We start from the raw sequence: 13,617 nt of genomic DNA on the forward strand, positions 1-13,617 counted from the left end.
CTGTCGTGTTGCTTAGTCATAAGTCAAGAGTATTTTGTTTATGTTACGGATATGGTGCGGTATAAAAATTCAGATGCATGGCACATTCAGTAATATGGTATATTAATAAGTATGGTTTAGTAATTTTACCATAAAGGTAGAGAGTTTTTAAAGGGCACATGGCACAGTCTTTCCATCTCTCTACAGCTTTAATCTAGTCACAGGAAATAATAATAGTCCACTCATCAGTCTTGGACAATTAAAACGAAGAAATGCCATAAAAGAAGCCACTAGAAGATCGCCAAAATATATTTCCTTTCTCGGATATTCAGTATCCAGCATCTTTCACTGTGTTCCAGTTTGTTCTCTCCTCATCACCAAATCTCCATGTCATTTTCCTCTTTCTTTTTAGTACTTTTGGAGATCTCAGAAGACTTTGTTTTTCTATAGTACAACAGGTGAGCATGCAAAATTGTGTGGCTAGCTCTAAGAATTCCCTTTTGGTCACTCTTGACTATATTCAATGTCAGTAGGCATAACAATTAATAAGGATATAAAATGAAAGCTTCATTTGGTATTCTGAGCTGTTAATTGCTCAAATGATTTTGCAGTTAAGTATTTTTCAAATGCCATCACAAAAAATCCAGATTCTTTTTAAATGGTATCCTGTATTCCCTTGCTGAGTTGAAGAACTATCATGAAATAAAGGGCACTTGAGATTTTCTGTAATATTTTTCAAGCATAATTGCAATAATAAGCTTGATTTTCTGGAAGATATTAACCTAGGCACTCATTATCACAATTTAAAATATCAAATAATTTAACCTACAATGTTTTAAAATCCCCCAATAAATATAAGCATGTTTCCTTCAGTATACGCTAATTATTATGCCTAGTGACATCAACTGCCAGATTTAAGTAAATTAACAGTTGCAAGATTAATAGTTGTGTGTAGAAGACAACTTCTCTTAAAAAGCTCTCGTCTTTCAAACTATGAATGTAGAAAAAGATAACTGCTTTTGAAAATATTCTTTCAAAAGGAGATGATAAGAAGACCAAAAACTATTTGCATCAAAATTCACTTAGATATAGAAAGGCAACCTTATAGATCAAGGCAAACCTTTGTCACAAACGTGAATGCTGCTGGGAAATTGTTGCTTTTGACAGAACTTCTAAAATTGTATAACATCTGAGAGCAATTATAGGATTATGCTTGCATTTGCTTTTATAGTTTGATTTTGTATAAAGCATCTGAAATTTGTCTGCCTGGAAAGAAATGGTTATATGATAAAAATGAAAAAAAAATCAGAGCTATGTCATGAAAATTCAGCCTCTTTTTGAGGTGAACATCTTCTTTGATGTTAAAAAAAGCATAGAGAACTCAAAAATTCAACATATTCCTTCTGGGTTTCTAGTATATGTGCATTTTTATCATCAATTATGCCACCTCTACTAATATACTTTGCATATTTTGTGGTTGGATAAGAAAACATTCTTCGAGGAATATTTAAGCCAATACGAAATTAAAATTGTAACTCACGTGCAGAACAAGTCTGAAAAACTAGGAATTTCAAATCTTAAATCTTTATTGATGTTTATTATTTTGAAGTATTAAGTGTTGATTTTGTCCTGTAAGAATCATCCTAGAAATTACTGAGATTTTAAGTAGTTTTAATCCGTGACAACAATTTTAGAATAACTTTTAATTCTTTATATCTACAAAAGGTTAATTACCCTAATATGAACATTATAGTGTATGTTTTTCTACTATAGTTCCCTGTATACAGAAATTTTGAAAACATGAAGTATGTTTTAGGCTATTTTTGAATGAAGCATTTAGAATGCATCTGGGAGGAGAGATGCCCTTTTTCAATTCACACAGAAACATATGGTTTAGCTGGTCTATCCCCAAGTGGTCAAGGTATTTTTTGCCTAATCATTATCTCAAACACAAAAGATTCAGAATATGGCCCATGAGTTCCTAATATTCTGAAAAAGATCTTTTAGAGATTGATCATCCAAATATATTTGTATTTTTCAACCTATACACATCTTATAAGTGCTTAATTTTATTCATCCCCCAAACAGGCTTTTTAAAGCTTTCTTTACAGCCTTTTATCTCTTAGGCAGAAGGATGATGATTATCTAAAACAGAATTTCCCAAACTTCACTCAAAAACTATGCAACACATTAATGGATGTCCCTGTGAAACAGGCATTCCAGAATGAAATAACTTTGGTATGTGCTGGAATAAGCAAAGATAAACAAGTTGTTACAAGAGAGAACTTCTCAAAATGTTAAGAACAATAGTGTGTACTATGAATCATTACCAGGAAAGTGTAGCAAGCAGTGTTTGGGAAACACTGGCCTGTATATCATACCGTGCAGACCACTGCTCATTTCAGATGTGCTTATCTTGACATCTTCTTGGTTCATAGCATACTTGGATAGAAGGAGTCAAAACCATACATGGTACTTTAAGGGCCTACATACTATGGTTCTATATGATACGGGTAAGATCAAGTCAGTGGTTTCTCCCTATGGTCCTTCAGGAGGACAGTGGACACTTGGCTGACTTTTAGGTACTGAGCAGTGTCTTCAGGGGATGCTACAGTGTCTTCTAAATCCTTTTAATGACTTCCAGATGAAAACCCATCCAAGGCAATGCATAGTAAAACATTTCCTGTGTCACAGGAAGATGTGAATGAAGACACATACCCCTGAACAACACGGGTTTGAACTGCATGAATCCGCTTATATGGGGATTTTTTCAATAAATATAGTACTTATATTTTCATTCCATAGAACTTTAAATTAACTAAGTGTGGGGAAAATTTTGTGTTCAGTTAGAGATCACAATATGTGGAATCAAAAGAACTAGGGTTTGAGTCCCGATTCTATCCTAACCATTGTTCAAGGGTCAGCTGTGCAGGGAATCATGATATAAAAACAGGTTTCAAACTCTTAAACAGATTATAGCGGCCTAGATAGTATACTTTCATGAAGTCTTGGAAAATAATAGCCTTTACGCTTGATAGGAACTCAAAAGTTTGCTGGTACCTATTATGAAATGTAAATACATCTATTATTATATTGATCACATTTTTCATCTTTTATCCATGAGCCTGAATAAATAAAACTTTAAAACCTATGCAGGTGTTAGTTACTAAAAAAAAAAAACAGAAATGCAAAGCAGTACTATATTGAGAAAAATCATTATTCATAGTGTCATAAGAAATGGGAATATTTAAAGCTGAAGAGCCTGCAACTTTTTGATGTCATTTTTATTTTTCATCACAAACCCTCCACTCAGGTTTTTACCATGGGGCTGATGGTGGACCCAAAGTAACTCTGTGTGTGTGTGTGTGTGTGTGTGTTGGGGGGTGTACATGTGTGTCTGTGCACCTGTGAAGATATTTCGGGGGAAGAACATACATGAAAAGATGTAAGAAGGGAGACCTGCCCCTCCCATAGCTCATCTTACCCTCTTTGTTCCTCCTAAGTGTTCTAAGAAATCAAACATGCACCACATATAGAGAATCCCTGATGTAAAGTATGGGACTGGGGCTTCTGGTGGCGCAGTGGTTGAGAGTCCGCCTGCCGATGCAGGGGACACGGGTTCGTGCCCCGATCCGGGAAGATCCCACATGCCGCGGAGCGGCTGGGCCCGTGAGCCATGGCTGCTGAGCCTGCGTGTCCGGAGCCTGTGCTCCACAACGGGAGGGGCCACAGCAGTGAGAGGCCCGCGTACCACACACACACACACAAAAAATAAAAATAAAAAAATAAAAAATAAAAAAAAATAAAGTATGGGACTACAGGAAAATACTTCTTCACATTAGCTTCAGGGAAAACTTGCTTAGCCATTAGCTTAACTGACTGCATTTACATAATCCACTTACATAAAAATAACTGAGCTCAAATGTGCTCTAAACCACAGAGAAGGGAAAGGGAAGCCAGAAACAGGGAAATGCCCTCAGAAAACGGATTTGTCATTAAGAAATTTATTTGCACCCTTCCGAGGTCTACTCCATCCCCACCACCTTCAATACATGATAAAAGTTATATGAATCAAGGAGGCAAAAAATCTTTTATCTTCTGCTTCTTGTCATGATCGAGTTATAATGACTGTTATCTGATAAACTAGCATTTTCCCACAGAGTAACCTTGGCTCCAATCACTACCATGAAGTTCTTTCTCCTCCTTTCTATAAAATCATAGTCCCTTGTTGTTGAGCCCCCTAAAATTTCTCTGTTCTTTGCTTTCTTCCTCGAAAATCATACAGCCAAATGTTCCCTGAAGAACCTATTCTCCTGAAATTTCAAGAGAATGACAGTGGACCCACATATTACTCTCACGGTTGGTTGGTAACATGAATTCTGTTCATTAGTCATACTTTACAGCATAGGACTCAAGGTATGTGGCTCTATTGTGAACATAAAATTACTTCAAGATTTATGGTTTTGTAATTATTGAGTAAATTGTTTTTAGTGACTAAAAGTGAAAAAAGTCTTTGTTTAAGCCCTATTTATCAATATTCTTGCTAAACCGAATAGGTTTTGAAACATAATATCTTAATAATATTTCAATAGAAAGGAATTGATTATAATCATTTTTACTGCTCTATCCTAGCAGCTCAATACGGCTACATTCCTTAACTCTTTTCATTCTTTCTTAAATTTTAGAGAACTTAATATCCTATTAGGACCAGATGCTGAGAATATTCAAAATAGAGATAAAACATTCTCTTAATATCTTGATCCATCGGAATTGCTCCTGCAGAATCTCAGTGTGGCACAGTTAATTAACAGTAAGATAATTGGTCTCAATTTGCTTCAACATGTGAGCTAGGTGCAGAGAAATCCAGGAAGATGGAATGCCTCAGGATACATCATCAAAATGTGAGATCATAAGAGGCTTCTGGAATATTAGGAAGATAGTTGCTTCTGTTTTGAACATTTATATTTCTTGGTCCTCTCATCAACCCCAAAATGTCTTCAATGAAACTTCTACTTCTGGAAACTACTTAAGAACAAACATAAAATGTGCCTGGTCCATACTGAGTCTGCTGTACTGAAAATGGCACCAGATTCCTGAGGTCTTTTCCCTTTCAGCAGGGTTATTTGCCTTGTGAGAACCAAGATAACTGTCGGTGATTTAAACAAACTTCATGCAAACTTCTTACAACTCCCCTACTGTAAAAGAGGGGTGTGTATTTTGTTGTCACATCCACCTGAAGGCGGACCAACTACTATGTGATTGAAGGCAAGATCAGCAAACTACAGCCTAGGGGAAAATGCAGCCGGCTCTCGGTTGTTCTGTAAATAAAACTTTATTGGAATAGGACTGTGTTCACTTGTTTGCAGAGCTTCTGCACCTCAGTGTCAATGTAGAGCGTCGAGACAGAGATTGTCCTGCAGAGCCTGAAATGTTTACTATGGGGCCCTTTACAGAGAGAGCTTTCTGACACTGGACTAAAGAATGCTTTGTGGATTTAATCACTTTAGAAGGAATTTTAGAGCAATCTCTAAAATATGACTCTGGTTACAGCCCCATCTTATACTAAGTACCAAAGAGCCCAGGCAACGTTACACAACAGTGAATCAACGCTGAACTCACTCTGGTCCCAGTAGTTTCAATGAAATATTTCTGCTACTTGACCTAAACTCTGTTTGAGTGAGAACACTCAGGAAGCACGGTGCATTTTTACCCGGTTTGTACACACAGTGGCATCCACTCACCTGGTCCTGCCCCTGGGCCGCTCAGATTGCTCGGACAGGAAGCTGGTGCTGCTGGTCCTGGAGATGGCAGACACGTCGCTGACGTCACTGTCTGAGGATCTGGCGGAGACGCTGTCGCAGCTTCGGTACTGATCTGTATGTACGTTATACTAAGGATGGAAAACAAAAGAGCGTGAGCTCTGTCATCGGAGGCTGGCAAACAGAGACACACATGGTGAGGCTAACGGCTACTCAGCCCACATCAAGCAAAAGTGCACTTTCGTAAACATAGGTGTGGAGTCTAAAAGAACCCAAACGCTAGCATGATACATGGGTTCCAGTATTACAAACCGCCCCCCTTCGAATGGTAAGAAGTGGTTTATAAGGACTGAAGCGTAAAACGAAGAGTGTCAATGCTTGGGTGGAAAATTCATTGAATAAATGATTTGCACATACTTAAGACCTCAGAATTGTATTATTTATTTTTTCTAGTACATCAGTTCCTCTTCCCTTGCCTGGTTTTCATCGTTGCCTACAGATTCTACTCACCTTCTACTCTATCCATGGGGTAGACTGCTTCCATCTGTCTGTGCTTCTTGAGTCTAAAACTTATATTCGATTTACCTACACACTCTCCCTATTCTAAGACATCACATTCTTTCAAACGTAACCAAAAAACACATCTCTCTGCAAAAAAGCACTGACATGAAAGCAGAAGGATTGTGCCAAAGTCAATAAAGAGAAGGAGGCAAAGACTGGACTTTGACTTTCTTGCTATTATGGCTTAATTAGTTATTTTCAGGTTTAAACTATCAACTAAGTGCTGAAAGTAAAAACTGGATTCCTATTAAAATTTCAAGATACACTATATCTCATATTTAAATGTGTCTTTATATTTGTCTTTAGTATTCATTACCTGAGGTCTTAGATATCATTAGGTAAAAGATGAAAACTTGTGAAGGTTTCAAAGCAGTTAATCTACTCTTTTTCTACTTCACTCTTATTGCAAAGAATCACACAGTGAAGAGCTTTATTCAGTCTATATTTTTATTTTTATCTGTGTGTTTTAATCATAATAAATAGTAAGGTTATATAAGTATCTACAACTTTAAAATAACAAATATATACTTGATTTTCTATTGCTAAGTACTGGAAGGTAAGATAATATAACTTCTTATATAAAATAAAAGAACACATAACTGAAAGGACACATGACCGAACATTGGGTATTTAAGTTTCTTATCAAGCAATTTAATTTTGCATTTATGTCCTAAGGTGTGAAAATATCAAATGTTTGCTAAACTTATAGAAAAACTCATCCATCCTCTCTGTTCCATATCAAATGAGTTTTAATATATCTAAAATAATCCAAACACTCTATTTCTAAAAATTTGTATAAAGAATTGTCTTGCTAACAAGTACTAAATAAAATGATGCTAAATTGTAGATCTGTATATCCAAAAAGAACTATAAGTATTATAAGTATTATATAATAATAAGTATTATATAATAATACTTTTTAAAACTTCTAGAGAAAGGATCATGTTTATTTAATAATTCTTCAAGTGCTAGTAGTTCAGGCCTAAGGTATTTAAATGTTAGTTTTAATTTTTCATCTCTCATGTATATGTTTTGGGCAAAGAATTTCAGATCAAGCATGAAAACAATTTCAAATTCATAGAATATCTATAAAATTATCTTTCCAAAGAATTTTTTCATAATTGGATGATCTGTTTTTGAAAGCCGTATGCTTCATTATAATCCAAAAGGACATGCATATATGCTATTATGTTCAGAACTGAGCTACTTATATAACTTCATGTATGATTTAAAATTAATATGATTTATGATAAAGTAACATGATAATGTTTTACCATTAAATTCTTTCCTATCTGATAGCATGGTGCTGACTGACAGGATTCATTTCAATAAGAACTGCTTTTTTTTTTTTTTTTTTTGTGGTACGCGGGCCTCTCACTGTTGTGGCCTCTCCTGTTGCAGAGCACAGGCTCCGGACGTGCAGGCTCAGCGGCCATGGCTCACAGGCTCAGCCGCTCCGCGGCATGTGGGATCTTCCCGGACCGTGTCCCCGGCATTGGCAGGTGGACTCTCAACCACTGCGCCACCAGGGAAGCCCAAGAACTGTTTTTTATTTACAGAATAGGTGTAAAAAATATGCTCACACAGTGGAATCTGAATTTAATTCTGTTACTGGGGTACAAACATATTTCCTATAATTATTTTGCTAAGTAAATATGTAAATATGTTATGTGATTATTATAATGTCTCCAAACATTGAAATGATAGCTTGTCCATGAGAGAATATGAATGAATTGGTTTCTAATACAATAAAAATTTGCCCAGCTGTAAGAGATTTTCTGGCATGGCATGACCCCAACACAAACTCTCCCCTTATTTGTAAAATGCCAATAATAAGCAGTGTAGACTATAACATAAGATCATGTGAGTGTGTTTGAATTATTTCTCCAACTAAACAAATCCTCCTTTTCTATAAATCATGTCTTCCTCTCCTTTTTGTCTATAGACTTTTGCTATTCCAGCCAAGAGATAAAACAAGGGATTTTAAAAGATTGTTTGTCATATTAAAAATCTTTTATACTGGAGTAAAGAATAATCCACCATTCCGATGCCATGTCACAGTTTTCTTCACATTGGTTATTTGAAGGAACGGAAAGGATTTTATACTCACTTTATACTACTACATCTACTTATTTTCAAAATCTGTTAAAAGTTTAAATAATCACTTTGACTTTTCATCAAGCATGATTCTTCAAATTTCCTATTTAACAACTAAATATTTTAATAGAAATACATTAATTATATTTTGAGAAATGTAGCCTCCTCAGGAGAAATATACACTGATCACATAGCAGGGAAATTTGTCCTTGATGTGAGGGGAAGCTCTAATAACAGGGCTGCTATTTTCATAAGTAATAATAAACTCTTGGCAGCTGCCTACAAAAATCTACAATTCTGCTTGCTGTTCTTGGGTTACAGAAACACAAGTGCTCTTTAAAATGTGAGGCCTACATGCAAATTCACTCTCCAGTTATGAATTTTGCTCCATCACCAAGGCATGCGACTCTGTCTAACATCAGTGAACAATCAGCACAGTGTCACATTTCAGAGATACGAAGTTTTGTGTTTTCTCAAAAGCTAAGTTAGTGCTAATTCCTTACTCAGGATGGAATTAGGTTTATTTAATACTTTAAAGGAGATGCCAGGTTTGAAACCTCTTAGGAATTATACTACATGTGTCTGGTAATTCTTTGCCCTGAAGAAAATCTAGTTCTGTTGGTGTTTGGTTATAAATATTTTGAAAGCTGTTAACCAATTTCTAATCTGGCAGAATTTCAACTAAGGTGAATTGCTTCATCCAAAATGCCAAATGGATTAAAACACTAAAAATAAGTCAATAAAGGAATAAAGTTCAAAATGTAATGTACATTAAATTTATGAAAATACTGGTTCTCAACTATATAAATAAAAATAGATCTTTGTAAAGTTAATTGTTAAAAGGTTGAGGTAAAAGGATAAATTTAAGAAAGAAAAAAATGCGAGAGGTTTAACTGGAATTGCTACTGGAAACTATTTAAAAATTTTATTGTAAGCATTAGGAATCTTAGAATTGCAGAGAGTACTTACCTTTTACTTAACATATAAAATTAAAAATAAGCTAATTATTTGTTATGTTATCTTATATATTTTTACTGTCCTATAGTCTTATGTTTTTAAAGAGACCATATCTTTGATCTCACACTTATCAATATAATTTATAATAATTTTATTTATGTAATATAGTAGTATCAATGGATGCAGTAAGAGCAATAGTAATATATTTGAAAGTAATGGGTTTTTTAATATTTAAATGCAATAAGAGAGGAAAAGGAAAAGAATGTCTGTGCAAATAAGGAAGGAATGATACAATATGATAATTTAACTGAGTGCAAATCAAAAGCCATAGAAGAATCTCTGAATCAAACTGGAGTCATGTGTACATTTCAGTGATGTCAGAAGAGAAACGAAGGGCATCTAAGCCCCAGATCAGGAGCTGGTGGGCTCACCACGCCCTAGAAAGGCTTCATTAATGTTGGGAAAGCACCTGCTTTCTTCTGAGGGGACCTCAGTTTTCATGAATCTGGTAAATAAGAGAGCTGGAACTGAAGATCATTTTGAGGTATTTTCAAGTTCTAAATTTCGACCCATCAGAGAATTTGGAATCTCCCAACCAAGATAAACCTACTTTTTTTTTTTTTTTTTTTTTTTTTTTTGCAGTACGCGGGCCTCTCACTGTTGTGGTCTCTCCCATTGCGGAGCACAGGCTCCAGACGCGCAGGCTCAGCGGCCACGGCTCACGGGCCCAGCCGCTCCACAGCATGTGGGATCTTCCAGGACCGGGGCACGAACCCGCGTCCCCTGCATCGGCAGGCGGACTCTCAACCACTGCGCCACCAGGGAAGCCCGATAAACCTACTTTTGATTTCATTATGAATATGTGTTAGTGGTGATTTAGACTTCTACGGGACTTCATTTTATAGTTTTTTTTTTTTTTTTTTTGATCAATGGATTAATGATGAGAGGCCTAGTTCAGAAAAGGCTTTCAGTCTTTTTATGCTGATTCTTTATTTATCTCTTTCCTGTTTCCTGCAGTGGCTCTGCCTATCCCTGCTGTTCTATTTGACCTCATCCTTTGACATAATGCTAAGAAATCAAGAAAATATTTCCAGCTTTAAAGATCGTTTCTAAATAAGAACATGTAACAGTGGAGGAAGAAAACCTAACTTATGCTGCTTCCTAATTCTTACTGCATTTGTGGTAAAAGCAAGCAAAAATGATGATGATATCCATAAAGACAGACAAATAGCAGATGAAGTAATAATATCATAAAGAACAGACGGGAGGAAAAATATGTGGAGCTGGAATCAGCAACTCTATGCAACATCAAGATATTTTGCTTACTGATTTTTTTTTCTTTACTGATTTTACTTTTTAAAATACTGTTTCAGACTCCTTGGGAGTTGAGCCCTGCTGAATCACAGCGACCATGGACATTGTCCAGTTGGAACCCTTCTGCAACTAAACTAAGATATAAAGTGATAAGATGGCATCCAGCACATATGGCTCTGTGGTGGGCTGGTGACAAATCAGATGTTTGTCACCACCTCCATATTTTTGTGTTAGTCCCTGAATATCTGGCTATATAATGAACAACCTCCAATATTTAAAAATGAGTAGGTTTTTCTAGGTTCATATAACAAGCTAACAACGTTTTATTTAATTTTGAATTTCAAAAAGGTCATTACTTCCAAAAGTATTCTTGACATCAGATTAAAACACGGGTTTTCCTGTAGTGGCTGCTGCCACTTTTGTAGTATTCTAAAAAAAATGTTTTTAAATAAACCAGATAATAAATTTAAAATTGCTTCATGAAGTATAAAATTCTATGCACATTTTAATCAAAATGATCAGATGCTAGTTAGCAGTTTATAAACTCCTTATTGCATCCATACAAAATAATATTGAAATATAAATTAAATTTTTATTCACTTGAAATTGTGTGGATTTCAGTTTCTGAGACTTTGAAATCAGTTATTTTTCTCACTAAAGACAGATCAATAAGAAATCTCACATCACATAATTTCTGTCATTCACTAAGAAATCTCCATAGGAATATCAACTTCAAATAGTATTTAAGAGTATACATCTATATCTTAATATTTCAAATACAATATTAAGTGATATTCAAGCAATAAAATGGCTTAAAATGGCTTCACATATCTTGCTTATTTATGTGAATTTGACCACGACAATCGATCATCAAGTGACTTTAATATCAAGTATTTTCATTTTCTTTTTAGATAAAACATTTAATCCAGGTTAATAGACAATATGTTACTAAACTTATATCTTGTGAAAATATCAAGAGGAGAGAGGTTATGATGCAAGACCATCACCTGAAGGATAACCTCTCTCCTATAACCTGGTGCTCACTGGTCCTACCTGCTACCCATAATGTACTTTTTTACCAGGGGAACTATTGGTTGGTTACTGGTTTTACCTTGGAGTATTGTTCGCGATCAAGTTCTCGACTAGAACCAGACCCTGTTGTCTGCTTAAATCGATGCACTTTCATTTTCATCTGTCTCGTTCGCTCCTCCACTACTAAGCTTGCTGCAAAAACACACAACGGGAGTCTATTAAAACACCGAAGCACCTCTGAGGAACCGAATGGTTTAAGATTGCAATGCTTTTGATATGACTTCAACCAAATAAAATTTCGAAATCACACGATTAACAAAAAAAAAGGCAGAAGATACAATGCTAGCAACTGTCGCTCTACAGAGGAACGTGACTCAAATCACACAGAATGGGGGACACAAAGGTTAGTAACAAAAGCTAAGGGTCCTATGTCTTTATCGGATATGAAATAATCTCAGTTCCATTCATGAGTCATTAAGTGAAACCGAATTTAATTGTGAAAATATGCTTCCTGTTGAATGAACTGGTTGTTGCTTGTACATATAGATAGAACACATCACACAGAGATACACGTGTTTATTTACATGCATGCACACCATGTGTCACCCTCAGCTGCAGGAGTCACCTAAAAACTCTTGTAATGGAAGAGCGCCTGCTTTTCTGAGGCATTCTTATTAAATCCTTCATTTCTACCTGCTGCTTTTCATGAATATTTGCCATTCTTAAAAATGGACTTGCTAAGAGAAAAGATTCGTTTTCTATTTCTGAAGAAAACATAAATGAAATTCATACTTTTTGAAAATGTGATATAGAACTTCAGCTCTTTAATTTAAATTTGTAAATAAACATGTGTATTCCAGTTATGCCTTTATCATCTCCTAAGTAACGGGAGTGATGGTTTAGATGGGAAGAATTACAGCCTTCAATAAAGGATGAGCTATTTTAAGTCAGAATCCATCACAAGCAGCTTGGCTTTAAAACCCTGCCTTTAATTTTTACATTCTTACAAATGAAGAGCGAAGAATATAGTCGTGTACGTATACCTGCGTTGTGAGACCTACGTTTATGTTTCACAACTTATCTCTTGCCAATCTCTGAAACAAGTGCTACAATTTATTTTGAAGTTGTGTATATACACCTGTATCTGACCACAACCCATACTGTTTTGTAATTCATGTACTGGGACTTCTGCTAAGAGGCCCTGTGATTTAAAGGATAGTGGACATTTTGATACGTCTGATTGAGGTGAGCGCCGACTTCCTGTCTTACAAGGAGTTTATAAAGACACTTGTTGACACATTTTTTCCATTGCAGTGATTAAACATGGCCTGTGATCCCTGATAAAAGACACTGACACTCATTATAAATATTCAATAAATATGTAGCTTTTACTGTGTGTTCAAATACAGGCTCATAGCCCAGGAGATAAATACATGCTGTGAAATGTGTGGGTAAATGTTTTACTTGTAATTTTCACACCAAGCTGTTGGATGTTTAGCTTTGTTTAAATTCAGTAAATTAGACGATTATCAATCCCTAATGTGACAGTTATGTGGATGAAGCAATCACGCACACTTGCTTTGAAAATGTTGACTTGAGACCATAAGTGATGACTCTTATGATTAAAGGATGGTTCAATAGAGATCTTGAGAAAAGCAGTTCAGAAATGTATTAATTACTTGACAATATATAAGGAGTCATAAGTAATATAAAGCAAAATGCTACTCAAGAGAATTAGGAATTGAGACAAGTTATTGAAAAATGTGAGCTGTATTTATAGAAGGCCGTATACCCAATGAGAAAATGTACATGTGTCTTCTTTCTGCCATCTGCCTGTGACGTGGTACCTCCTGGATCAGCTGCTTCGAGCTTTGAGGAAGTCAAATGAACTGTGATCAGCTGTACTCTACAATTAAAG

General features: G+C 35.5%; 1 protein-coding gene across 27 annotated transcripts in view; it reads right to left on the reverse strand.

The window, feature by feature from the left end:
- LOC307061171 (regulating synaptic membrane exocytosis protein 1) overlaps positions 1–13,617 on the reverse strand; it is a gene marked incomplete at both ends in the record, with an annotated part of 210,275 nt that overhangs the window by 88,193 nt on the left and 108,465 nt on the right. For 17 of the 27 annotated variants that reach the window (XM_079716181.1, XM_079716187.1, XM_079716186.1 and 14 more), the window contains 2 exons: positions 5,721–5,869; positions 11,779–11,891. The exons of the other annotated variants lie outside the window; for them this stretch is intronic. In XM_079716181.1, coding sequence (XP_079572307.1) covers positions 5,721–5,869; positions 11,779–11,891 — 262 coding nt within the window. The remainder of the gene's footprint in view (positions 1–5,720; positions 5,870–11,778; positions 11,892–13,617) is intronic. 27 annotated transcript variants of the gene reach the window in all.

This window comes from Hyperoodon ampullatus, assembly GCF_949752795.1.
Source record: "Hyperoodon ampullatus genome assembly, chromosome: 12".
Lineage (NCBI taxonomy): Eukaryota > Metazoa > Chordata > Mammalia > Artiodactyla > Ziphiidae > Hyperoodon > Hyperoodon ampullatus.